The sequence below is a fragment of the Amblyomma maculatum genome, chromosome 2, assembly GCF_055883805.1.
Source record: "Amblyomma maculatum isolate TAMU_Amacu chromosome 2, ASM5588380v1, whole genome shotgun sequence".
Taxonomy (NCBI): domain Eukaryota; kingdom Metazoa; phylum Arthropoda; class Arachnida; order Ixodida; family Ixodidae; genus Amblyomma; species Amblyomma maculatum.
The window spans coordinates 1,476,709-1,503,471 of NC_139345.1; the positions used below are offsets into that span (position 1 = coordinate 1,476,709).

General features: G+C 46.2%; 2 protein-coding genes across 4 annotated transcripts; both read right to left on the reverse strand.

The window, feature by feature from the left end:
* Positions 1 to 126: 126 nt before the first annotated feature.
* On the reverse strand, positions 127 to 25,199 carry mus201 (rad2 superfamily protein mus201). Of its 3 annotated transcripts, none has more exons than XM_084593039.1 (13): positions 25,062 to 25,132; positions 24,492 to 24,596; positions 24,035 to 24,210; positions 23,335 to 23,504; positions 21,614 to 21,779; positions 17,350 to 17,575; positions 10,072 to 10,922; positions 7,922 to 8,023; positions 7,384 to 7,597; positions 6,757 to 6,904; positions 4,098 to 4,286; positions 3,568 to 3,658; positions 127 to 2,217 (listed from the first exon to the last, which is right to left on the reverse strand). In XM_084593039.1, the coding sequence occupies exons 2-13, from the start codon at positions 24,577 to 24,579 to the stop codon at positions 2,059 to 2,061; spliced, it is 2,580 nt and encodes an 859-aa protein (XP_084449165.1). In that variant the 5' UTR covers positions 24,580 to 24,596; positions 25,062 to 25,132; the 3' UTR covers positions 127 to 2,058. The 3 variants fall into 3 exon arrangements, with proteins under 3 accessions (XP_084449165.1, XP_084449166.1, XP_084449167.1); XM_084593040.1 differs by lacking the exon at positions 25,062 to 25,132 and adding an exon at positions 24,704 to 24,926; XM_084593041.1 differs by lacking the exon at positions 24,492 to 24,596 and having other exon boundaries at positions 25,062 to 25,199.
* Positions 10,936 to 17,339, reverse strand: LOC146197814 (uncharacterized). The gene has a single exon (XM_084593042.1). The coding sequence runs from the start codon at positions 14,711 to 14,713 to the stop codon at positions 13,712 to 13,714; it is 1,002 nt and encodes a 333-aa protein (XP_084449168.1). The 5' UTR covers positions 14,714 to 17,339; the 3' UTR covers positions 10,936 to 13,711.
* Positions 25,200 to 26,763: the final 1,564 nt, after the last annotated feature.

The following is a 26,763-nucleotide window of genomic DNA, read 5'->3' on the forward strand; positions in this document are numbered from 1 at the left end:
TGTTGTATTTCTGCCCGTGTGGAATATGTGACCAGCTTTTTGAGGTTTGGGATGGGGTCAATGGAGTTACCCACTGTAGAACAACTAGGCAGACCCCATACTTCATAATTCATGCAGGGAACAACATTTCATGGTTTATTTCAGTTTTATTATTCGAGAGTTCCAAAATCTGCACTGTAATAAGCAAACGCAAGCATGCTTTCAATGGAAAATTTTCAAGGTACAGAGTTCATTAAAAATAAAGCTAAGGCTCAGTAATACTTCCTCCAGTTTCACTTTAAATCAGACGAAGGTTTATAGTTTCATAAATATTAGGCAGGACAAGTGACCCCATGGGAAGAAATGCTGGCAACATTGCACTAGGTACACAGATTTACAGCAATAATGCAGTGCAAGCCTTGCATTTTCCAACAAAGCTTCAAATAAGAAATGAAGGTTTGTGCACAGCTTTGTAATAGCATTAAAGAATAGTTCAGGAATAACAGCACCGATTGTTCCTAATATTCATATTAGCAACCTATCAAACTTCTACAGATATTGGCACAGTTCAACATTATACGTCTGCGCTGAAAAAGCACCAGTTCAACAGTGCTCGCATTCTTCAAGGCTTGCCACAGACCTGGTAGTGAGAATGTAGTTTTAAATGTAAGTAAAACCTTTCTGATACGTTCCCGGTTCATATGATTTCCCGTTTAATACGCTCAAAATCGCAGGCAGTAAGAAAACCCCCCAGAGAGTTGCAATATTTTTCTCCTGGTTAATACGTTCCCAGATAACAGGATTTCCCATTTACTATGTTCGACGAATATTGGTCGCATAGCATGTTTTGCGATCATCCAGACATGCTAATGTGCGAGGGGGCCAAGGCTGGGGGCTCGCGGCATGAAGAACTTAAACGTGGCGCCCATCCACCAGCATCGCTGCTTTCCTGCAGGTGCAAGCATCAAAGAATGCTGACGAGCCAGCATAGGAGGTGCCTGTTCCCATGGAAACACGACTTCATGAGGAGAAATGCAATGGCTTCTTTGCAGTGCCTTAGAGGCACAGGGTGAACCACTTGATAACTGCAACTATGCGCTTACACACGGGTGGGCGGTCCTAAGGAACGCAGCATGAGCAAAAGCGTGGCAAATGTAAGCCATCGGCGATGGCTTCTCCACGTCATATGTGTAAAGGGGTGAAGCGTCCGGAAGCAACCAAGCAAGCGATCCCGGCTTGTCATTGCTCTCTGCAAACCGGATTTGTTATCAAATCTTTTTCGCGTTTAGGACAGCGCAAATATGGACTGAATTTTACGAGAACTAAAAAAAGAGCTATTCATACTTAATGTCGACAATTGCTAATCTACACTTTTATGTAGTGAAACTGTCAGCTGTAAATGCCTGTGTACCTCAGTCAACAATTCAATTTTTCAAAATCAGGCAGTTCGGATTATTAGATTTTTTTTCTTCTTCCCATTGTGTAAAAAAAACATATCAACGAGGTTTTACAGTATTGGGTGCAGCAGACAAGATGTGGCAGGCAGGATCAAAGGGAATTGTCGCACAGAAATATGTTCTTCAGGTAGGCGTAAGAAAACTGCGTCCCTCGTGCCATGAAAGCTGAGGCGAGTGTGTCGCATCGGAAGCAAACCGCCACTGACAGCTCACGGGGACTGTTGTTATTTCCCAAGTCGAAGATGAATCCAGCTCGAAGCTAGGATGCTTTCAGCCTGTGTGAATACCTTTTTTTAAGGATAGGGATGACCTGCACAGTTGTAACTTACCATGACCCTATCGCGAACAGCATAGACCCATTTTTAGGACCAGCTATTCTCTCCAAAAACGTCCAGCGCTGATGGCCGCCAGAGAAAAGATTTGTGGCTAGTCCATTGGCCGCAACACCTTGTGCTGCATGCATTTCGTCCTTGTACTGCTGTGGTGTCTGCCACCGAATTTAGTCTGCCCAAAATGGTGGTCACGGTAGCAGTTGAAAAAGGGCGCCCAGGCTCTTTTTGTGGCCTGCATGCAAGTAGTGATATCAAGTTCCTCGTGTCAGATGTGGCCCTGCACTTGGATGTCAACTCGAGTCACTGTCTTCAGAGAGCTGTGGCTCTTGAATCTTTGCCCTTTTTGAGGCAGGGGCCAACTTGTCCACAGCCTTTGTGAGTCGTTTGCTTGGGAACAACTTGGGTTTGGGTGGTGCTTGGTATGCTTCCAAATATTGGTCCATACGGGTCTGCAAGGATGGTGAAAAGCACGTAATTCTATGACCAGCAGATTCAGGCTCCCACACTTTTTATAACTGCAAAACTGAGAGTGAAGAGAAAATGTTTTTTTCCCAGTACTGATGCGATTCTTTTGGAGAGCCACCAAAATTACTGTCCTGCTCATGCCATTGCAGGCAGAATTAATCTGCTCTTATGGCTCATTATGTGTTAGCATGACTCTATGCATTAGCAGACTCCCAAAGCAAATGTGATGCAATTACGTCCCCCGTGTAACCTATAACGAAATGCCACAAGGCTAGCCTATTGCGATAAGAAAAGAATTTGCACTAAAAAACATCACCACACTCTGGAGGCTAAACTGTTCACAAAGGTAAAAAAAATAACATGCAGTGCTGGTAACCAGAACTGGATGAAACTACACCATAGTCATGTTTGAGTTGAGAACTTCACAATTAATTTCAACAGTGCATGTTTGTTGTTGCCTGACACTTGTTGCCAGGCTGGCTGGTTTGGTACTTGTAAACAGCAGCATACATATCACACACGTGGACACATGGATGAAAGAAAAGTTGAATGCGTACCAAACAGAGCACATAAAAAAGGGCTGTTGGACTAGAATTAACTTCCTTAACATTTATTAACATTTATTTAATAAGGACAAAAAGCTCGAGCTAAGCAAGGACTGTAAAGGGACGACGAGACATGCAACGCTTACTTGCAATTGAAGGTTTATTTTCCAGACAATTCAGTAAATATGCTACAGCATCAGTAACACATGAAAAGCAACAAAGCCCGAAAAACTGGCACTGGAAACCACACTTGATAAGCAAATTCATCCAGCTCTCAATAAGAACCGCAATTATTTGCGCACAAGGACTATGAAAGGGGTGCTCACACAATGCTCTTTAAGATCTGCAATATTCATAGCTTTAATGATTTCTCGCGTGGTTTTATTTTCGCATCTGTACAGCATTGACACGGATTTCATTACTTTCTTGATTCTGGCCTTTTGTTGCTGTGCAGCCACTGTAGATGCCTTACAGCATTGTCATGTATGGCTCATCTACTCCCCGATTTCGCAGACAAGCGACCGGCTCCATAGGGCTGTCACACAATTGCAGAAGTTTCATGCGTGTATGCTCAATGCATTGCCCGCAAATTCTGAATGACAGTTGCTTTCATAGAAATCACCTTCAGTAAACCTGCTTTGCCCAAACCAGTGAATGTATTAAGAAACTGGCGTGCTATATAAGAGCATTCTGAATTCGAAGCATTTCTTTTTTTCTTCCACAGCATTAACTTAATTATAACATACAAACACTGCAGCAATCACACAAATATTGCAGGTGGAAACTTACCTGTTTCTGTTTGATACCCATCCTCTTCAGCACTGGCAGCAAGAGATCGTCCAGCTTTTCGCGGCTCCAGCCGAGTTTCTGGTATGCATACGTGCAACGTGTGGAGTTAAGGAAAACATTAGCCACGACACCATTTCCCAGCAGTGCTTCTGATGCCCAACTAGACGGTAACTGCAGACCAAAGTTGCCATTGCACATATGACAGACAAGTACCACTGAACAATATTTGAAATTCGGTCTGCTCGTAACCTAAAACTGTCGTGGTTCTTCCTTTAAATAAAAGTAATTTGTCAGCATCAGGTTCCTCACATTCTCACAGAATATAGCCCAGACATTTCGAATTATGTGCTGCATCAACTGCACAGATTATCTGCTTGAAAACCCTGCTTAAAACTATGGCCTGCATACTGAACTGCAATTTTGCCAGCCTTCCAGTATGATGAACTGTGCGCTGCACTCCCACAGCTGGCGCTCTTCAACCACATCAACACATGTAATGTGTGAGTGTGTGATATAGTTGCCAAGGATATGTGCGCAGTGCGTCCAGATCTGGGGTGCCCCAGGAGAAGGTCTCGCGGGACTCGTCCACGGTGGGCTCGAGGTAGGCCTGCACCACTCGGCTGCTGGGGAATCCCGGCTCCAAGGATAGGCGCACCAGGTGCGAGCGCGTCTTGCTGCCCGGCAGCACTTTCTCCTCTTTGGCCTGCTGCAGCCACGTGCTGGTGGAAAAATAGATACAATACATGAGTTCAACAGGAGACAGAGAAAACCATCTCAAGAGATGCAAATTTGTGCTTACACCTCCTGATTTCAAGCTTGCCAGCTGAGCTATCAAGCAGCAAAATAAGAGAATTTTGCAGCATGTGGTGAATGTCGAAGGAAGTAATAAAACATTTACCGACAATTACGTTAGTTCCTAATGCAAAAATTGAGTGCTGCTTATCAACTGTTTCAGCTTTTCGATAGACTGAGGTATGCATTTCGGCTCGGGCAGTGCACATACGAGATCCCCCGCCACCTATCCGGCACTCTGATTGCCGTCGCACAGGGGTGGCATTGCAGGAGGAGCGATGAGAGCAACTAAGTTATTGGGAGATCACGGGAGGCAGCGCACGGGCCCTTAGGAACGTTGCGCGGCGAACAGATAGCAGCGACTGACTGATGCCGCTGACGGCACTAGCGAATCAAGTTAACGTGGCTCTGCATTTTGGTTTGAAATGCATGGACTGTGATCAGTTTGCTGATGCCAAGCCGGCGCTTCGGCAACCGGAGAGCACCGTCGCAGTCACACATTATATGAAAGAGGGGGGGGGGGGGGGGGGGGGTACTGTCACCCGCAAAAGTTTGCGGGATCTCCAGCGCGTGGCTGAGCGGCGGGAAACTGCATCCCTGCGCCATCTGCCGTCAAAGAGCACGGCGTCGAGGCTCACGGAAATGGCGCGCCAGGGGCGCTTTGCGCATGCCTGTCCTTTCTTCGCTATCAAGCATGTCTCATCACTAGCTTCCCCGTGACAACGTTGCGCGTCGAGCAAAACACACCGGCTTGCTTCGTCGTTCATCTTACCCGCCAAAGCAGACACGCGACGATGACGACGCGGCGCATCAGCGGCTGCCGCGAGTGGCAAAAGCGCATCACGGGGAAGCTAGTGACGAGACATGCTTGATAGCGAAGAAAGGACAAGCATACGCAAAGCGCCCCTGGCGCGCCATTTCCGTGAGCCTCGACGCCGTGCTCTTTGACGGCAGATGGCGCAGGAATGCAGTTTACCGCCGCTCAGCCACGCGCTGGAGATCCCGCAAACTTTTGCGGGTGACAGTACATGCAGCGGCAAACGGTGGCAGCAGGAGCACGTGCAGTAATCGGAGAACACGCGCGGTCGCTGCCACGGAGGAAGAGGGAGGAAGTGAGGGAGGATACACGCAGCAGCAAATGGTGGCGACAGGAGCACGCACTGTCCCAGCTGCAGAGCTGGTTACGAGGGACAACAGCGACGATGACGCGAAATGCAGGAACAGGTGCAAAAGAGCTGAGCTCTAAAATACAGGAATTTTTATGCAACAATGAGAAAGACAACCATGACTTGTAGTGAACAAGCATTGAGTGAGTGGAATGGATGTGGACCTGTGTTGTACTTTGTACCCACTGCATGCTTCGCTTTAATGGTGGCAGTAAGGTAGACTGCAAACTTATTTTCCACGCTGCTGACTGACGGGAGAGAGAGAGAGAGAGAAAACATTGATTTGTAGGCCTTGGCCCACACTTTAGACAACACAGGACTAAATTAGAACCTCCTCTGCATACATGTACCCATATACATGCTTCTTCTTGAAAAGAAAAAGATAAACAATGGAGGGGACATCCTCGGCCTTACATTAACATTTAACATTTGCAGTGTGCATAGAATTAATAGCAGTAGCGCAGTCTAAATTCCTTGCAGAACAACATATGGGTTTTCTGCTGAGCTGTCAACAACTTTGACACGCACCACACGGCAGCAAAAGAAGAGGTTGGGTGTGCTGGAATGGGTGTCCGCAAGTGAAATTCACAGAGCATGAAAGATGTTAGGAGCTTGTGCAAACTATCGAGTTCGAAGGGGGCACTGACAGAGCTTTTTAAGTTTTTTACTTCTGCACATCTCAGAAAAAACATGCACCTTTTCTGCACCACATTTCTTTTTTGTCTGCTTTCAATAGCAGATAGGCTCAATGCAGGTGCTTGTTTCATTTTCATTAGCTACTGAAGAATGTTTTAATGTGATAGTGCTAAAGGCTCCGTTCACCAGAAAATCTGGCGTCGGCATTGTCAGCAAAAAGATATCACGAGAATGGCGCTGGCAGATGGTATCCGACATGGCCATGCATAGATTGGACGTAGGGTTGCCCAGCGTTACATTTGGCAGGAGTTGCCAATTCGGGCCTTTCCTTTCACATTGGGAGTGATATCAATCAGTCTGCCAGGACCTATACATTTTGAGTCAAACACAATACCCCTAGGTCAAGCAGACATGTTTATAAGGCTTGGTTAAAGTGGGGCTTTATATGCAGGTTGGTAGCCTATGTTATCATGTCATACCCTTAAGGCAGAGCTTAGGTGTCCGCTATAATTTTTATTACGCAAGAACCATGCAGGAGTGTCTGGTTGCTGAGGCAAAAAAGAAGGCGGAGCACAAGTTGGCAAAGAGAACTGACCGAAATTGTTCAAGAAGTGACACGGCATCAGCTCCTTTGAACTCGCTCAGCACCTCCATGGCAGTCACGGGACCGACACCGTTGACACCTGTTGTGTAGTCACTGCCACACAGCAAGGCAAAGGCCACCAACTTCTGACGGTCAAGGCCTGGGTAAAAATGTTTCCACATGCCACAATAAACTAACTTGCAGACCTTAAGTGCAAATTCAAGTACTTGCACTTTGAACTTTTCAATTAGCAACTCTCTGTTTTGTCAACTACCACTGAAATACTTGCGAGATGAATACCAAAGTTACATAGCAGGTTACAGGTAAAGAACTTTGCATGCAATCTGTGAATCATATTTTTAGATTATCTGGGGGCCATTATTGCCAATAGATTTACCTATTTCATCACTGCCATCACCGTACACCATTTAAATTAAAACAAAATCCACCTAGGGATTCACCAAATGCAGCTAAACATCCAGTCAAAGCTCTAGTTGACAACTACATGAAACTTGCAAAAAATGTTAGTTTGTTAGTCACTTCATAACAAATAAAAAAAAAAAAAAGCAGGTTAGATACAAATGGCCTCGCTGCCTTAAAAAGACCAGTACATGGATGCTGCACAAGCACTGCACGAACCAAACTGCGAAGCCAGATCCTTGAAAAGGAAGCGTGTGGGCCGTCGGTCAGGGCGGAAGAGGTGCCTGTAAACACACTGGGCACCGAAAAGCCAGGCATCACTGTCATCCGTCACGACTCCTTGGCTGAGCCCTTGCTGCTCCAGCCAGGCACACTGGGCCTCAGCCTCTCCGGGGCTCACCACATATGGCTGGCCGAGCAATGCAAGCAATTCCTGCAGCAAAACACCACACATATCAATGAAAACTTGTTAACGGGGGCCCAAAAACAGGCTCTCATCACAGTTGCTGCCTTCATCCCAGTGAGGCATTCCCTCACTCATGATTGCTTACAGCTTACTACAAGCTACAAGGCTACATCAAACGTAGAATGTACAAAGAATATGGCACTTGTCCAGCAAACATGCCACTACCTTTTCGTTTTTTTGTTGAAAATGCACTTGTGAATGAACTCTCCCACAAAAGGCACTACGGTACAGGCTTTCAAACCAAGTGATACTTGTTATTAAAAATGCGACATACATTTTCAAATTACGCACCTGACACTCCTTCACGAGCACATCGTTGAGACTGGCTGCATGACGCTGCTGTCGAGCAGCTTCTTGCTCCAACTCCTGTTCTCTCATGTGGAGTTCACGTTTCTGCATTCATGCCAAGGTGACATGCATTTAAAAGATAATTTTCAGCTCTTCACCATGTAAAGGCAGGCACACATGCATATGGTACAAGAAAATGTATTCAACGTTATAATGAAAATGTTTGGCATGACTATGAACTTAAATGGTGCACCTGTTGTGGTTACCTGCCTATTCCTGGGTACATAAAGCTGTTTCCTTAGCCTAGGAACCTGCACACAAATGAACAGGTTTCATTTTCTGCTACAGAGGTCGAATTCATTAGTGGGATGCTATGAATTCACCAGCCACAACTTGCTTGGTCGTGCCACTGGAAGCTTCTTTTCTATCACTTAGACACTTTTTGTACTTTGCATCCCATTATTCATATACAGTACTAATTATGTTAAAAAAAAAAAAAAGAAAAACTGACATTTGCAAATTACTAGTATCTTATTTTATCTTGTTCTGAGTGCTGACTCTGCAAACAGTTTGCAAGGCACAGCCATCAACTTGTTTTTTGAGAGGTCACCATTGTTCGTAGTTCAGAAATATGCAATAGCCAGGCTAGCCAGCCACCATGCATATTGGGTGATCAGTTTAACAAAGCTGTGTTTTTAGTGAAACTGGCATATTTTCATTCCTGAAGTGTGATGTATGAATTCAGAATTAATGTCTGTCACACAGGCAAAGAAAGCAAAAATTACGGAAGAGGTACAGCACAATAAACGACATTTATCTAGTAAAGTTAGTCAATTAAGTAATTTATTGTCGGATACAACACAAGAAAAAAGTGGCTTCTGCCTTCACTGAATTCCCCCTCAGCCAATGGGATTGACCGATTCTCATAAATAATCTCAGTGGGTGTGCTTGCGGAACAATACAAGGTGTGGCAGATGAAAAGGGGTTCGCCAGACATTAGTTGGAGAAACTTTGGCGTCAAATATCGATTGACGCCATAGGCTGAAGGCAGGGGCGTAGCCAGAGGGAGGGCTTTATGGGGCTTCAACCCCCTCCCACCTCCAAATTCTTTTTCGCACTTCCATACACCGCAGATCAAACTAACCACCAGAGCCGGAAATCAATCTGGACATTGTCTCCAGTATGTCTTTTTCACGCTCAAAAAGAGATTTCGGCGGGAATAAAAAAAAGCGAAATGTGCATTTAGTTTTCTGAAATTGTTCATCGGACCATACAAAGGAGACAAGCCATACTATCAGACAAGCTGACAAAGCACACAGAGGTGGAATGCGTGGAGAAATAATAAAAAACTAAAACTAAGGGAGCGTGACACCACATACGCAGCCTCCGCAGGCCAAATTCGATCTGACGCCGCACTGTCTTCTCCCTCTCGGGCCTGTTGTTTGCATTGAATCTCGGCGTTTTTAGCCGCTATGTATGCTCCGGTGGAAAGTATGTCGTAAGCGGTCTGCTGAAAGCCCTCGCCTGTTTGTAACACTTCAGCTTGTTACAGTGCAGATGCTGCATTATAATCAAAGTTATAAGCACACTGGAGAGAGCGCAGGCAACCATTTCATTTGTGGGTCTGCCAGGAAGAATACATATTCGAACTAATGTTAATTGTTTGGCTGGAAAACTGGCTATGATGAATTTTCAGTTCTGAATTTTGCTAAACAAATGATTTTCATCTGAAACAATACATGCGCAGGATACTCGATGGAACGAAAGCTCCCGACGATACCATTCTTCCGTACAATCTTTTCATCCCCGCATGCAGAATTTATGGCGCAGTTGAGAGACGACAGGTTGGTGATAGGTATCTCGATACGGAGGAGGCTGAGCAGCAACGTCAGCCCTCCTCGAAAAAAATTTCTGGCTACGCTACTGGCTGAAGGGTATCGTTGAGGGGCAACAGCCATTTTTTTTATCCAACTACACTCAAGCAGCCGTCAAAAAACTTTGGTCTGGGCAGGCCTGAATTTGTATTCTGTTCATTGGTGCAGTAAACAAATGATTACTAATTATTATCAGTAGTAGTAACACTGATACAAAGCGTACATAGTTTCTAAATGCCAATAACCAAAGGTTCTTGAAACATGTAAAATCCTCCTCACCTCCTCCTCAGTCCTAGGAGGCTTCCAGAATCTGCTGCTGTTGCTGCTGCCACTAGGAGTAGGTTCTTGGTCAGCTTCATTTTTGTTTTGCTCCAATAAAGAAGCTTGAATGGCAGCAAGCAACTCTTCATCTTTTTCTTCCTCTTCCTCATCCGAGAGTTCCACAGCATCACATGCATCCTTCAATGCCTCAGATCCCTCAACAATTCCAGAAGAATCCACTCTTTCATTTTGTGTTCCTGACCAATCAGACGCTGCATTGCTGTCCTCTTGTTCGGCTTGCTCTTGCTGTTTATCCTGGCTCCTGTCCTTCTCCTCTGGCTGCACTGATGGTTCTGTTGATGTCACCACAGGCTCTTTATTAGTTGACTCGGGATTAGCAGAAACTGTTAAATTTGTAGGCAAAGTCTGCAGCACTGAGCTAGCACTCGTGCCATTTTCAATTTCTTGCGATTCCTTGGTTACTGTCACGTGCGCATTTGTTGCCTGCACTACAGCTGACTCGACGTGCTCGCAGGTCTGCTTTACAGAAGTATCAAGCTCATCCCCGATGTCAGAGGTCTTTGCTTCCGCTTCATCTGGTTCACTTGTCAAATCCACCACTCTCTTTACTTGAGAATGAACGGTTTCTATGTAGGATTTAACACCCTGAGCAAGCATGGAACTACTGTTTGCAGCACAATGCTTGCCTGTAGCTTTGTTTGGAGAGCATTCCTCAGACAACCACTTTAAAACAGCTGGATCATGAACTGACAAGGATGTGCTTGAACTAGATGCGTGGCTTGTGTTAATGCTCTGTTCTTTCTCCACCTGTGGGCTGGCTGTCTTCCAGTCCCTAACTTGGCTTTCCCCTGGAAGAAAAAAAATGTTAAAATCAGAAAGGAAAATACAAATTTAATTTTGGAAAGAAAATTGTGAGAAGCACCAGAAGCCATGTTCTGTGGGTATAAGAAAACTAGCAAAGCTGTTCTCATATATTGAAACTTTTTATTAGAGGCATGCAAGTATTTGAAACATTTAAATACTGAATCAAATACCCATTTATTCAATTCACTGAGCAAATCAAATATAGAGCACTATTCAACACAAACTGAATAAAATACCAAGTTTCAACATGAAGGGCAAACTTGCCATGCCATAGTGCTCATCAATAACACAAGTGCTCTGTGCATTCAGTGATGCGGCGCGGTACATTCATGTGGGGTGGTTGATTGAGTGATGTGGCAGAGTTCAGCAAGATATTGCGTACCTATTACTGAGGGACCCGGTTCATCCCTCTCATGTAGTGCTAGTTTGTTTGTCACTGATGTCAGAAGGAAAAGATAACTTTGCTATGCCCGTGACAAGATGTTCAGAGTGAATAAACTGAAAACGTGATGGGCGCTCCTGGTGGAGACGCTGTAGTGCCTTTACAGCTACAGCATTAATCCAATGAGCTGTAATGCTGCCCCAAGCTATTTGCTGTTTCGCATCAATACAGTTGAACCTTGTTGGTATGTTCCCATTTATTTTGAAATCGTGCAGTGTAAAAACCTCCCATAGAGTTGCACAATTTTTCATCCAGCTAACATGTTTCAGGATAATACATTTTCCCTGGTACCACATTCAAAATTTGGCCAAATCGTGGTCAACCACACATTCCCCAACACATGAGCGGGCTGAGCCCAACAGTGTGCAGCATGAGATAAAGAGCAGTGCTGCAGTGGCTTCTCTGCAGTGCCTCAGTGTAAGGGGGACAAAGCTAACGTAAGGGGGCCATTTTCGCGGAGACATCACATGGAGCGACGCAGTGATTTCCTGAAATGCCTTAGGAGCAAGAGGGAGAAGCATATGGATATGAGCGGGCCAGATTTAGGGAATGTGAAGAGCAAAACTGTGATGAGGGTAAGCTACCATAATGGCTTCTCCACAGTCCATCAGTGTAAGGGAGCGAAGCACCCAGAAACAACGAAGAAGTGATCTTGGTTCACCGCTGCTGGCAACGGACAGGATGTGTTGTTAAATCTCTTCCACACTGAGGACAGTACAAATGTGAACTGAATTTAAGGCTTTCCATATCTTATGCAACCTAGATTTTCACGAAAAGAAAGTATCAATAAATGCCTTGTACCTAATTCAACAGTTACATTTTTCAAAACCATACAGTTCAGGTCATATGTTTTCCCAGGCAATACACATTTTTAAAACCGTAAATGGGGTTTTACTGAATTCATTTTGTAAGAATATTTGCACAACTAGCGAATAATCGTAAAAATATCTAATTCTTATTTCATTCGGTGTATAGCCAGTCTATTCATATCCTGGGTAAAGTACTAATGGCTCATCTCCAGCAGCATTCTGTATACAAAATAAAAAAGAATATAGCTTACTAAACATCCTACTGCAGAAGTCTACGCTAGATGGCAAAAAATTAGGTGACGAGAACGTATTTTTTGTGCTCATTTATTTGATGTTCTATATTATGCCATCCCTGCAGTTTTTTTCACTACAAGGCACTGGCAATTTGATGACTCAAGTAGGTGAAGGCTGGTCCTGAAGCGAAGTGGTCAACAGCTGGCTTTATGGTGAGAGCTTAGCCTTGGCTTGCTTCACTTTGACAATAAATACCCTATTTTGTGCTTAGCAGTATAAGCAACGCTTTATAGGAGAAACACAAATTCAATGCTCCTGCAGAGAATCTGAAATGTTCAGCAGCACTAGGTATTTGAACTTTTCGCACATTTTCTTTTCCTTTCATTCTTATACACACAGCTTGAACATTCCAGCTTTCAAGCTGATGAAAGTGCAGTGAAACCACACAACACCATATCCTAACAACAGCAGTTGTATTTGTTGAAGGCACTACACTTCTTCGCAGATGAAATTCACGCTCTGCTCAAAGACAGAGCGCAAAGGTATTTTTTTCCCCGTATAAGTGTCACTAATGGCATTCAGCTTGATAATGTGCATAACCAGTTCCAGGAGTGATGCACTCGAAACACTCATGTGACTCAGTTCCATTGTTTAGCTCGCAACACTGAGTCAGTAGCGGCAAGCAGGCGATGACGGGGCTCGGGAGGTTCTGAAGACGGGTCGTTCTCGTTCATGTAAATGACCCTGTCACGACACAAAATGTTGGCTGATGCGGCAGAAGAAAAATCTCAGCCTAAAATAATGAGGTGACATACGGCAAGTTGTACATGGTGGTAGACACCGTCAACAAAAACTAGCACAGTACACTTTGCAGAAGGCCGAATGATTGCACCATTAGCTCCATGGAGTTCAGGTCCATCGCAAGGCGTTTTCACTTTTCTCAAGCGGGAGCACAAGTCAGTGTGTATTACAGAAACAGCGGCAACAGGTAAACCTTCAACCCAAATTAAAATCATGTTGGAGGGACGTTTCGGAGGATTTTTGGGATGGCCGAGGAGTGCAGTTTTCCCTCCTAAAACTGCAGTGGTCAGTTTTCCGATAGAAGGGGAGTCGTCAGAGAAACTTGGCGTAGCGGCGAGGTTGAGCAGCGAAAAGGTGAAGGAGAACAGCGTCTTGAAGGCCTGTAACCACCAGGCGGAGCGGAACTTTCTGGCGGGGGTGATGAACGTCGGGGATAATCAGGGAATGAACGGTGGTTAGAGCCGGAGAAGCGAGGAGGGTAGTCTGCTTATAATGAGTCGTAGCCGCGGCGTTCATTTTGGAGCCTGCGACGACAGAAACGAGAAATATGGCCTCGGTACCCGCAGTAATAACAAACAGGGCGGGCTGGGCGCCAGGTGGGGTAGTATGTTGGCGCTGCGGCAGGTGGTGCGAATGCGGCGACATGAGCAGTGATAGGCGTCGGTGGCATAGGTGCTCCAACTGCACGCGGCAAGGACGTGACCTGGGCGTACGTTGGCACATGACAAGTGGGAGGAGCGACCGGTGTTGGGGGGGAAGAAGTCACTGAGGCCAGCTCTTCTTTGACAATGCTACGCAGGCCGGCACTTGAAGGATGTGGCCGAGATGCAGGGCGGCACAAAATATCTTGAGCCAAAAGCTCTTCACGAATTATTCTGCAAATAAGCGCACGGAGGTCAGAGTCGGTAGTGGTAGTGGAGCCAAAGGAAGTGGGATCAGGCTGCAGGCGTATTGACTGTAGTTCGTCAAGACGCTGACAAGTCGATATGATGGCCGCGATGGTTGTAGGGCTCTGCACAGCCAGGGTGTTAAAGGCGAGTGGCCCAATAGCTTTAAGAATGTGCCGAACCCACTCGGCCTCTGGCATGGTGTCATTTATACGCCGGCAAAGTGCAAGAACGTTGGACCGCTGAAGTCGGGCTTCTAGCTTCTTCTTGGCGGATTCCGTGTGAACAGTAGGAGCGCAGAAAATCTGGCGTAACGTTTGTTTAAAGGTAGCCCAGTCCGAAATCGTCGATTCATGGTTTAGGAACCACGTTTTGGCCACATCCGTCAAATAAAAGGACACATTAATTAGTTTAAGAGAATCGTCCCACTGGTTGAAAGCACTGACCCGGTCGTAGCTGTCGAGCCAGTCATCAGCGTCGTTGCCGCGGAGACCGGTGAACATCTGCGGGTCGCGCTGATGGCTGCTCACAATCCAAGGGGCAAGGGGAGCTTGGGTAGAGTTGGAAGAACCCAGAACAGCAGAGTGGCCATCTTGGGTCATGACAATGGTGGGCGGGGTCAAACGGCGGCCAGAACGGAGCTCCAGGTTGATGCAGGTGACGAAGCAGCGGGGAAATCAAGGCGCACCTCCACCATGCGTAAGGTTACGAGAAGGTCGGGCTTGGCGAATCAGGTTTTATTGGAGACCTGAAGCCCTGGTCGCACACTGTAGCGAACCACACTCAGCGATGACGATGGGTATCTACGAAAGAGAGCACGATGAAGATGAAGCAGTACATTCACCCGTGTGAAAGATGAAGCGCCACACAGTGCTCACAATATGCACCTTAATTGCAGCAGCGGGCGAGCATGCATCACATCGCATGCGTGTGCTTACTTCTTAGATGTGAAGTATGCGTAGCCGTTTCCTCGGTGAACTCAATCGTAACATTCTCATTGACAATTAATTTGAATAATTAACACGAGTCTTTTTGCCGCTTATTACAACGCACAAGCCAAAAGCACCGCAGCAGGTTAATGGCAAAACTTAATTGTCATATGCTATTTGAAAATTCATCAAGCTAACCAAGACGTTGGCGTCGGATGACGCGAATTGTACACAGCTAGCCAACCGCAGCTTGTTGGCGACGCCAAGGCTAGCAGATGGCTCGGCCTGCACTGCCGATGCTGCACCTGAACTGCTGAAACTGCCACTGCACGCTTGCGGCACCGCTGCATAACTTTACAGAACTGATACAGAGAGTGCAGCTGAATCAAACGGACCTTATGCATCGCATGCTAGCGTTGGCAGGAGACCTGGGTAGCCCAACCGACAGCGCAATTCTGTGGGAACTTTTCCTGCAGCATCTTCCGCCACAAGTATGCATGATCCTAACCCCATCACCATCCCAGACTCTGGAATCCCTTTCTCAGTTAGCCGACTAGGTTATGGACGGTGGCTTCTCCAATGTGGCCACAATTCATTGCCCTTCAGACCCTCCGTCCCATGGTAAGGCTGTGGGCGATCACCATTAGCGTCTCCTCGCTGCTAATGAAGTGCTCACCCGGCAAGTGGTGCGGCTTACAGCTAATGTTGCTGCTCTTGGCCTGCGTCAGCCACATTCTTCGTCTCAACCTCATTGTGCCAGCCCCGCGCAATCAAGCCATCATTTTCCACCTTTGGAAACGTTTTCCTGATACCATTGTCGCTACAGCTCCTGTGCCTGCCAATGCCACCAGCTCTGCTCCTACGCGGGAAACGGTCGGGCCGAACACTGACGGCAACCCATGTTCTCGGCCCCAGATCCAGTTGCCTTTTCCACGCCACAGACCACATCATAAAAGTTTGCTACCTAATCGACATCGGTGCCAAAATATGTCCTTCCCCTACATTGGCCGAGTGGCACTGTCTTCCCGACTCATTTTCTCTCACCGTAGCAAACGGATCTAACTATACAGACATACGATCGGTGACTCTAGACCTCGGCCGACATACCTCGTGCAGGGTCTTTGTTATCGCGGACGTGCACAAGCCAATTATCGATGCTGACTTTTTATGGCCCTACAAACTCTCCACTGACATGCGGCGTAGCTGCATCTTGGACTTTGAGACAAGCTAGGCCATCCAAGACATCTGCTGACGCACTCTACTTCTCCGGCTCCGCCAGGCGCATACCACGCCACTGTTCCTAACCCTTGGTCAAGAGTACTTGCAGAATTTCCAGACATTTTGCGACCGCCGTTTCTTCAGTCACCTGTCGCTCACAGCATGACACATCATATCGTCACGACTGGAGCTCCTGTATCCGCACGGGCTCGTCGCCTTGCACCCAATCATCTGGCTGTCGCCAAACAAAAGTTGAGCACATGCTCGACCTTGGATTCATACATCCCTCCTCCAGTCCTTGGGCCTCGCCACCCCATATGGTGCCCAAGAAGACGGGCAACTGGCGACCATGCAGTGATTACTGTGCTCTTAATAAGGCCATCATTCCGAACTGCTATCCCATTTCCCACATCCAGGACTTTACGTCGGTGCTACATAGCTGCATCATCTTCAGGAAGGTCAATCTCGTGAAAGCGTATCACCAGATTCCTACAGAGCCCTTGGATATTTTAAAGACTGCCATTATTACACCCTTTGGTCTCGTCGAATACAGTCGAACCCAGTTATATCGAACCCGGATATATCGAATTTTGGTTATATCGAACTCACGAAATATCCTCTTGAAAATCCCATGTAAAAGTATAGGAAAGCCGCGTCATATATCGAACTCAATTTCACCGGTCGTTCGATATATCGAACTCCGTGCACAAGATGAAGCTCGGCGACTATGTTCTAGCTCTCCGAGTGCTTCCACCTCGTCGGCTGCTGATGAACATATGACTGCTCAGGAACACTACAGTGCCACCAAGCGAAAACAGTGTTGAAGAATCGCCGGAAGAATCTGCGCAAAGGCTCGAAAAACAATCGATTGCCGAGGGTGCCAGAAATCGACGTAAGACGGAATTATGATAGCAACACGTGCAGCTGGATCAAACTATCTCAATGAACTATCAAACCACACCTCATGCTACACCACAAGTCAGCAGTGCACTGCCCCGCCCTCGCTTGGTAGGGCGCGACGAGTCAATAGGTATATTTTGTGGATACGAGGCACAGTCTTCTGTCTGGTTCTTGTATGCCACAAACTGTACCTGTTCCATCTTCCTTGCATTCCAGTAGCAAAAGACGCTTGCTGGGGCTAGTGTTCAACACCACCTGGTGGGTGTTGGGTTGCGAGGCCACCCGGCTCACTTGGGCCTCCTCGCCCCAGAAGAACGGCTCGGGTCTCATCTCTCTCCGAGCCTCCTCAGCACGCTGCTGCAGAGTGCGCTTGTGTAGGAGACCCTGCAGCTGGTAGGCCGAGAAGGCCTCCGAGTTCTGGGCACAGCAAACAGAAACCTCATCACCCTCTGTGCTTTATGAAAACATGGCATCAAGCAAAAAAAGCATACCTCTCTCTGCTACTGTACAAATCAAATTGTGGCAGAAAGCAGATGAAGTAAGGTATGAAGACAAGCACAAATAACTGAAAGTCAAGCCACTATTCTAATGGTTACATAATGAAGGGCAGGGCAAATACAATGACACCACTAGAACACAACCATCAGTTCCAGAGCATTTAGCCCTGCATGCTTCCTTCTTCTGTACCCTCTGCATGGCTGTTTAAATCGAAAGCAGCTGCCACCAGCCAAGCTTCCTGCTGTTAGCTTGCACGTGCTGTGCCAGTTGTACTGCTGTCAAGAGTAACACTTCCTGAAACACTATTAAAGCGTATGGCCCATTTCAAACTCTGGTGCCTTGCAAAACCAGATAACAAATTGCACCCCTGCTGGCACGAGCCTTGTTAACATTTATAGCTGACATAGGTCTGCATATGCACATCTAACTCGCTTATGCTGAAGCGTACATTTGTGCAATAAAAAAAAGAACACATGCCCGAGTTGGCAAAACCACATGAGGACAGGAAGCATGCAAAGGGGGCTACAGCATCATTGACATCTAAACAAAGCAGCAGCTTCCGCAGCATCCAGTGGAGAAGATCTGTACAGAGGTAGAGGTCATGCGAGAAATAAGACTAAGATGCAGATGCACCAGGCACTTTGAGGTGTTTTGCTGTCCTCCCCCTAATTTTCCCGTTTCGTCATCATCAGCAGCAGCAGTCCAGCTACGCTCACTAAAAAGCACCACTTCGAAATTAATGGCACCTGGTGCTGTGTCTCAATATGCCGCCTCCACTTCCTCCCCTCAATGCACCACCTACTATGCTCATGCCCTGCTCCAAAGAGGGGCTCACTCTGTACCACAAGAGAGATAATTCAGTACATTGCAATCACACTTTGTATCCAGTCTCAGCGCTACACGCAACGCAGTTTGAAACCCCAACACCTTGTTTAAATACCTCTGCATCTAAGACAACAGAAAGGAGAGTCCTAATAATGAATGGGCCAAACGAATATGGACACACAGAAAAGAAGAGATGAAAGAAGCGCTGTGTGTCCGCAATCGGTGCACTTAAAGCCGGACAAAAGCCTAGGTTCCCAACTAGACCGGCCCTGCATAGTAAGCTGTGGCCACTCTCTTTTGGCAAACCTTCCGAATCTTGACTCTCTCTCGTCTCCTGCCATATTTCTGCTCTCTTGGAATCCATGAGGAACCATAACTTGTCTCTTTTCTTCTTCGCGCTCATGTTCATCTCTTCCCCATTTTAGCTAAGACATCATTAATGCCTCTTCTTTCTTCCTCTGGCCCACAATCCCCTCTTTCTATCCCTTAATGTTACATATATCATTTTCCTCTCCATAGCTCACCACATTTTCTGGCTAAATTTGATTTTCAGCTTTTATTTTCTAAGCCTCAAATTTCTGCCCCATCAGTAGATACTAATAGACAATCGGGATATATTCCCAAACTGCATGGCACAGCCTTTGAAACGGAACAGAAAATTCTGCAGTGCTGGTCACACTGTGGGTGATAACCATTTGTGCATGCATTTCATCCAATATGCAGTTGCTGAAGGCGACCTCTCTTGAAGGCAATGCTCTCACCTTCAAATTCAGCTGGGCGAGATCCCAAAGCACATCAGGCCTACCACAAATGATTGCATAAATATTGATTCATTTTGGGAAATGGCATTGAAAACCAAAGTAAACATGACAGATGTGGCACCTCTTTTCATTAATTAATGATGTCTCTGCTGTCTCTCTGCCATGGTGGCTAGCTGTCAAATGTAAAGTACCGCTAAATTATTTGGCACAAAGTTCAGCATCACTAGGAAATCAGTGATGGCAAATACCGGGTGCCTTTCAGACGCAGAATTACAGAATGGGGCACAGTAGTGAACCACGGCACAGTAGTCACATGCACGGGGTAAGAAAGGTTCGGGCAGTAAGCGGGTCACTTATTCCAGGTACAGAGGGATCACTTGCGCAATATTTGCACATCGGTCGGAGATCCGTATATTGCCGCAAAGAAAATAAAGTTGAAATGTGCGGCTGGGAACGTACGAACCGAAGGAAATGCCGAAAGTACACTGCAGCAATAGCTTCTTTATTATAAACTAGTCACAGAGTTTAGCAACGCAAGTGTCGGGTAAAGACGCGTCATATGGCTTTCTGGCATTCCGTGTGTAAAGACGGTAACGAACACCGTCTGTTATCCCAAAGTGATGAGTACACCCCAGAACAAGAAAATGGTTTATGGTGAACATGCCGGTCGGAGTGCACAAAAAGTGCGATAAGAGTACATATTTTCAACTCCCGCAAACAGAACTTACAATGGGTCAACGACCAGCATAACTAGCCTGTAGACACGTGAAGCTACCCGAAAATGCGGCACATATGTAGAAGTACGGCAGAGAAGTGTACAAAAATGAAAAAATGCCCTCGCTCTTGCACCCTTTGAGATAGTGCACGCAGGCGAATTGGGTACTACTCCCCGCTCGACCACTAATCGTAACAGGCTGGCATCGCAGTGAGCAATGGATGCAACAGAAACAGCATGCAATGCGCTCGCTCAGTTTTTGATAGCGAACCAACCTGAGAGACCAAAGTTCTCACATGAAAAGTTTAGCGCTTCTGCAGCCTTGATGACCGTGCCTTCCTAGCATATCATGCAAGAAACAAGGTTGCTGCAGGAAGAAGAAAAATCGGCTTTTGTACAACGGATTCCTACTCAGCCTTATATTAGCATGCTACTACTTGGCTGTGTTTGCCGCAAACAATAATTACAATAAGAATTCGATTTTGAGATGGTGTTTAGCACATGTCACCACACTGTGAGAAATAAGAATATACACTATAGTATATTACAGCTGCCTGGTCTTACACTGAACCACTTTTACATGCATAAAACTGAAACACATAAGTTCCGTGAGTATTTTCGCTCACTTCATAAACTGAAGATATGTGGAGGGCAAATAGAAATCATATTTAGTTGAATGATGAGTGGTTCGTGCCACTCACCCAATTAGAACAGTCTGTACTGCTAATTTAGTTATGCCAGATGAACAAACTTGCATATATTACTTCTTGCTGTATTAAATGGTAATATATAGATGCAGCGAAAGCTTTTATAGAGTCTGCACATACGATGCGGATGGACAGGAAGTCAAAGGATGCACACATTGAGTCTGCATTCCCCCATGCTCAGGTTCATTTATTCTCACTTTCAGTGTCTGCTCAAATCGGCATGATCCATAGTACGTGCAAAGAGGGACGAAATAAATCAAAGTACAGCTTCTCCATTCACATCCACAATATGTAATACATACTCTGTCTAGTTTTGGGAAACATGAGGACAATTTTCTTTTTTTGTATTTTTTAACAGCCAGCTCTGTGGGAAAAAAAAAATATTTTGTTTTAAATTCATGAAGTACGTCCTCTGAACTTTTTTTTTTGACAACCTGAACCTCGCGAACGAGCACCTGAGGGTGCAAAATCAGGTGCACACCGGCCGCTGCCACAGTAGCGAGTGGCCAGGATGGGGTAGGTCCACTGCACCCCTCACAGCGTCAGAGAGCACAACTTGCTTAGAAGAGCTCCCATTGTACAGCCTTTGTCAATAGTGTAGAGCCCAGGGGGTTCGCTTCTGAGCTATGTAGTGGCGCTGATTTAGCTACCTTCTGAGCCATGTAGTGGCGCTGATTTAGCATTAGTAGAGGTCCTTCCCATTGGAAAGGGTAGGATAGGACAAAAATTCTTCTTACCATCAAAAGATTTGGAACACTGGAAATGCATTACGAGCCACACCTAGTGGCTCAGAAGCAGACTCCCTGGACTCTACACTTTTGACAAGGACTGTACTTGCACAGGCTATATAAAAGTGCGCGCCACCGCTGCTCAAGACTGGCCGCACTTCAGGTCAGCTTTGATTAAACTCTGTGGCAAGTCCTCAAGTCCGACATGCACTGTGCCATACCTTGGGTGCCTTTTTTGAAGGGCCCCAGCGTTGGTAGTGCTGCATGGCAAGCAAAGCTCGATGGCGGGTCTCAGCTGGCAGGGATGCAAACTCTTCCGAGTCACAGTCCAGTGATGCCAACTCCCAGATTGCATCTCCTCCTGATCGCCAGTCATCATCTTCTACCCTGAATAGTGATGATAGATTCACAAAGGGCGAGCAGACTGATGAATAAACCAATAGTCAAGCAGTGCTTGCAAATAACCACAGCTAAAACTGACAAACAAACAAGCAAGCTTAGACAGAAGCATTAGGCTGCTGCGCGGAGCCCCTGTTACATGCTATATTTGCTGTGTTGCGATGTGTGATACACAATCTTTGTCCCTTAAGTTCGGAGATTAATTTTATTTTTTCTCTAAGATCAATTTCACGAAACAAATGTTGCTACTTGTGTATAGCATCATCATTTAAGGTTGACCTCTGCTATTATGGTAACTGCTACGGAAGCCACTACATGGCACTGCATGTCAAAAAACTCCGCTACCACACCCCTATTTGTTGGCATAACTGTGAGTGACTCCAGAGAGATGAATGCTCATCACACAACACCAAAAGGGTACATGGGTGTGGACAGACAAGGATCTATCATTCACTGACAGCCTCACTGCTGGAGACATAACAGAGCGATTTCAATATGACCTTCAGATGAAAAGGCAAAGCACCGAATGGCAATTCATGAACCCTGCATTGTCGAGAAGTGTGCAGTAGCAAAAATCTATACAGAGACAATGCTGACAGATGCCAGAGGTGTCATAAATCTTGAATTCACCCCCATAAATCAGAGTGAATCTAGAATTCTATATCTGTGTGCTCAATTGCATGCATAATGCCTTACGATGCCTTCGTTCTGAGCTATGGTTTGGTTTGGTTTGGTTTGGTTTGTGGGGTTTAACGTCCCAAAGCGACTCAGGCTATGAGAGACGCCGTAGTGGAGGACTCCGGAAATTTCAACCACCTGGGGTTCTTCAACGTGCACTGACATCGCACAGCACACGGGCGCCTTGTTTTTCGCCTCCATCGAAAAGCGGCCGCCGAGGTTGGGATTTGATCCAGCATCCTTGGGCACAGCAGTCAAGCACCGTAACCACTACACCACCCCGGCGAGCACTCTGAACTATGGGCATCTGGACAACGGAGCTTTCTGCACAATAATGTAAGGCCATAATGTGCCTTGAGCATCAAAAAATGTCTTGAAAGCACAGCATAACTGTACTTTCACATACATCTTAGTTGCGTAACCTCTACCCAAGCAATTTTTTTTCTGTTTCAAAGTATGGCAAAAGCCATGAAAGGATGCTTGATAGGGAACCCGATACTTTTGGGCAGCTAAATGCCACAGCCACTAAGCCGCCACAAGTGAATTATAACATTTATAATAAACACGCTATAATAAAGCACGGAGCTCTAGCAGCTGGACAGAGTGGAATAGCCAGAAACATAGAAGATTACTATCATAGTAACTGGTTTCTCCAGTGACGGCATTAGAACACTCTATAAATTATAGAGACTAAAGGTTTAACTAATGTTTATTAGTTTAGGCATGTTTAGAAATTCACAAAAGTAAGAAGGTGCCCTACGGACAATTTGCACAAAAGCATGACCACACGTGTGCAGCGTACTGACGATAAACCTCGCACCAGTGTAAGTGTCTAAACAACAAGCAAAAAAAGCTAGTCACCCACTTGTACAACTTGTTCCAGTGCTCTGGCAGAGGTGGCAAAACATACAAGTCATCCACAGGAGCCTTTGGAGCTGGCCGCTTAGAGCCCCGATGTCGAGCCTTCAAAAGCAGTAACCGTGCCTTACGCTGGGCACTCTCCTGTGCCACTGTTCGCCTCTCCTGGCGGGCAGCCTGCAAAATTTAGCTTCACATATAGCATTTTCTTAACTTCTCCTTGCGATTAAAAGTTACAGTGCATCCACAGCTGGGTGATTCATCACAGCTGCTTTTGCTATAGAGCCCATTTATTTTCCACAAATGCTCCATAACCATGGAAAAGCACAAGCACCAGAACATCTAATTAAAACTCCTAGTGCATACTGCACATTATGATTAAGGTACAAAAGAACTGCACTTACCAAGTGAAAATCCTATGCCACCTAATGGCTTAAGGAACAATTCCCAGTCGAGTTCCAGTTGGCTCTAACTGGTATCAACTGGGAATTGTATCAGTTAGGGACAAATAATTTGGAATCGTCACGCTAGTTCACAGAAATTCTCAATAACTGAAGAAATGAGAATATAGGGATAAAAAACCTGAGATGCTGCATCTGCAGCTGACCAGCTTTTATGAGTTTATCAATTAGCTCTAAAACGATCACATCTCGTAGCTAGGTTCCAGTTTCATTTTCAAAGTGTACTCATGTTGGTACTGCTCTTACCAAAGTCTGTTTCTTGAGCTGCGGCACACCACCATCGAAGACGAAGACGGGCTTCACTCCATAAAAAAGGAGCTTGCAAACACGCTGCAGTAAACCCAGAAGATGCGCATTGGCCATAGGGCTTCCCTGTGCATCGCGGAATCCTTTGACGGCCTGGTGCAGCCACAAGCTCACGTCTGTAGGAAACGTAATTCGTCAAGAAAAATGCACGCTTATTTATTAACGATTGCTTCGCGATTGCAACAACAATGAAGATGGGCCGCTCGCGTCTCTCTCTTCAACACGTCAATAAAAGCACTTTTGGACGTGTAAACCTGCACGCATGGTGAAAGCTCAGTGGGAAAGCTACAAAAGGAAAAAAAAAAAAAAATCGAAACATTTTGAAATCAATCGGCGCTGCGACAATGACATGCACATGCTTCGGCACGAAGGCAAGCGCAACAAAACCAAAGGATACCGACAGCAAGAACTTTGTTCTCGAGTGTTTCGAGGGCAATCGGCTTCCCTGCAGGTTCCAGCACCTGCCACAAACCGTGAACTCCCATTATCTGCCGTCAGTTTTCTGGGAAAGGACCAACGGTGAAATCAACTGCAGGCTGTTCGATTGACGTTGTTAGTACACTAACGTTACGGTGGCGATTTTTTCATGTGAACTGGTGCGAAACGTACCGCGACTTTCTAGCGCAGACTAGTGAACGCGGTTCGGCGCCATATGCTTAATTGCGATGGAGAGAGACAGCGATACAGCACTAAAGGAAACATAGCGAAGTGACGGACAAATCGACCAATCATACTTCCGTTAGGAAAAATGTTCATGTGCCATTATCCATTAGCGGCCAAAATAGGAATCTTTTTAAACAGCGCGTTTCGTAATTATATGCGCAGTAAAATGCTTCCTCTAGCTAAACCACTCAATCCTCAGAGCTGAAAATTTGAGCAAAAATGGCGTTTGATTCTTTCTATTTGATTATATCAAATATATTTGGAGTATTTGCCTGATTCTATAATAAAAAAGTAGAATATTCACATCGCCTTCGGCGACACCAAAGTAACAAGCTGCTGTGTCGTTGGTGTCGTCGGCTGACAGCACTCATGGAACTCGTGGTTTTCTGCGCACTCAGCCTCCGAGACTCTTATCTGTCTCGGAAGCTAGCGCGCCGGCGCATGCTGCGAAATGCATGCTGTGAAATATTGCGATTGTGGCGGTGTTTGGTTTGTCAGACACTACAGCAGTGCTCCATCGCGAGAACTAGCTGCGCTGCAGTCCTTGCCGGGCATTGATTGATTGATTGAAAACATCTTTATTCAGTATTCTCAGAACATGTGGGTGGGCCGCCTAGTCCGGTAGTCCATTGGCTGCTGCTGCTGCGCTGGCCCTCCCCACCAGCCAGTGCTGACGGTCAGGATCATCGCTGAGCAGAATAGCCTCCCACTGCTCCTCCGAGGGGTTGGGAATGGGGTTAAATTGGCATGCCCACACCATATGGTAGAGGTTAGCTACCTCTCCACAGTGTGGGCACTGCGGAGAGTGTAGTGTAGGGTACCACAGGTGTAATTTAGCTGGTGTTGGGTATGTGTTGGTTTGTAGTCTCCTAAGGATGTTCTCTTCTAACTTATTGAGGGATTTGTGTGGTGTTGGGTACTCCTTTCTGGCTGTTCTGTATGGCGCGAGATTGTCAGCATACACTGCTAAACCTATCAGGTCACGGCACCCTTTATGGTCATCAGGGGGAGACGCCCGGTATAGAAGAGCTCGGGCATGCCTGTGAGCGGCTTCGTTTCCTCCTGGTAGTTCCAGGTGACCGGGAAACCAGATGATTGATGCTTGGTTGGGTGGGTGCTTAGTTAGCAATGACAACCCTGACTTATGAATTAATCCGTAATTGAAGTTGCGACAGGCGTTTTGGGAATCAGTGAGCACAACGGCGTTGGGGTTAGATGCTACAGCTAATGCAATAGCTGCCTCCTCTGCGTGAGTGGGGTTAGATGTTTTCACCGAGGCGCAGTTCACCACCGACCCCGCAGGCGTTGAGACTACGATAGTCATGACTCCATTGTGTGGTCCTGCTGCGTCCACGTAAAGGGTGTTAGTCTGCTTGTCCCATTTCTTCTGCAGGGCTTCCCCTCTTGCTATCCTCCGCCGAGCTGTGACGCAGCATTGTCCCATCGTCCGGAAATGCGCACATGCAGCGGCAATCAGTTTCTCATCGAGCACAGACAGTCTTCGCCTTGCTGTAAAACTCTACCACAACCAGCATAATAAAATACTGACTGTTTGTTACAGATAACCCACTCTGTACGCAGCACGCAACGATGAACGTTGAACTAGAGTGAACCGGGGCCGATGACGCACCCATTCCGCGGATGAAAAAAGCTTTGGTCTGAGCCATATCTGAGCTTTGGGGCAACTACGCAGCGGATAATAAGTGGCCGAGAGAGGCCGTTAGAAACAAGTTAAAATATTATTAAAAATGTGACACGTTTTTTTCTTACGCAAGAAACAAAAACTGCATTCATTCCTGAGCGAGAATATTATGTTTACTTTCTAATTCTTTGGAGTTCTGGCAGATCTTACATGGTAGAAGAACAAATGGTAGCGTAACTCCCATAGAAGCCTGCGTGTCGACTCTGAGCGAGGCTTTAGTTTCCCAGCGCCCCCTGCGAACTGTGAGGCACAACAATCACGTGACGTTGCTTGTGACGTCACTGGGACGTGATTTTGGCGGGGA

Excerpts from the sequence above, each read along its gene's own strand:
- LOC146197814 (XM_084593042.1), bottom strand. The coding sequence starts at position 14,713 with ATGACCCAAGATGGCCACTCTGCTGTTCTGGGTTCTTCCAACTCTACC.
- mus201 (XM_084593039.1), bottom strand. The coding sequence starts at position 24,579 with ATGGGAGTTCACGGTTTGTGGCAGGTGCTGGAACCTGCAGGGAAGCCG. Across the intron at positions 17,576-21,613 it reads CTTCAAAAAAGGCACCCAAG|AACTCGGAGGCCTTCTCGGC; the intron begins GTATGGCACAGT and ends TGCTGTGCCCAG. Across the intron at positions 3,659-4,097 it reads GATCTGGACGCACTGCGCAC|GTATGCATACCAGAAACTCG; the intron begins ATATCCTTGGCA and ends CACACGTTGCAC.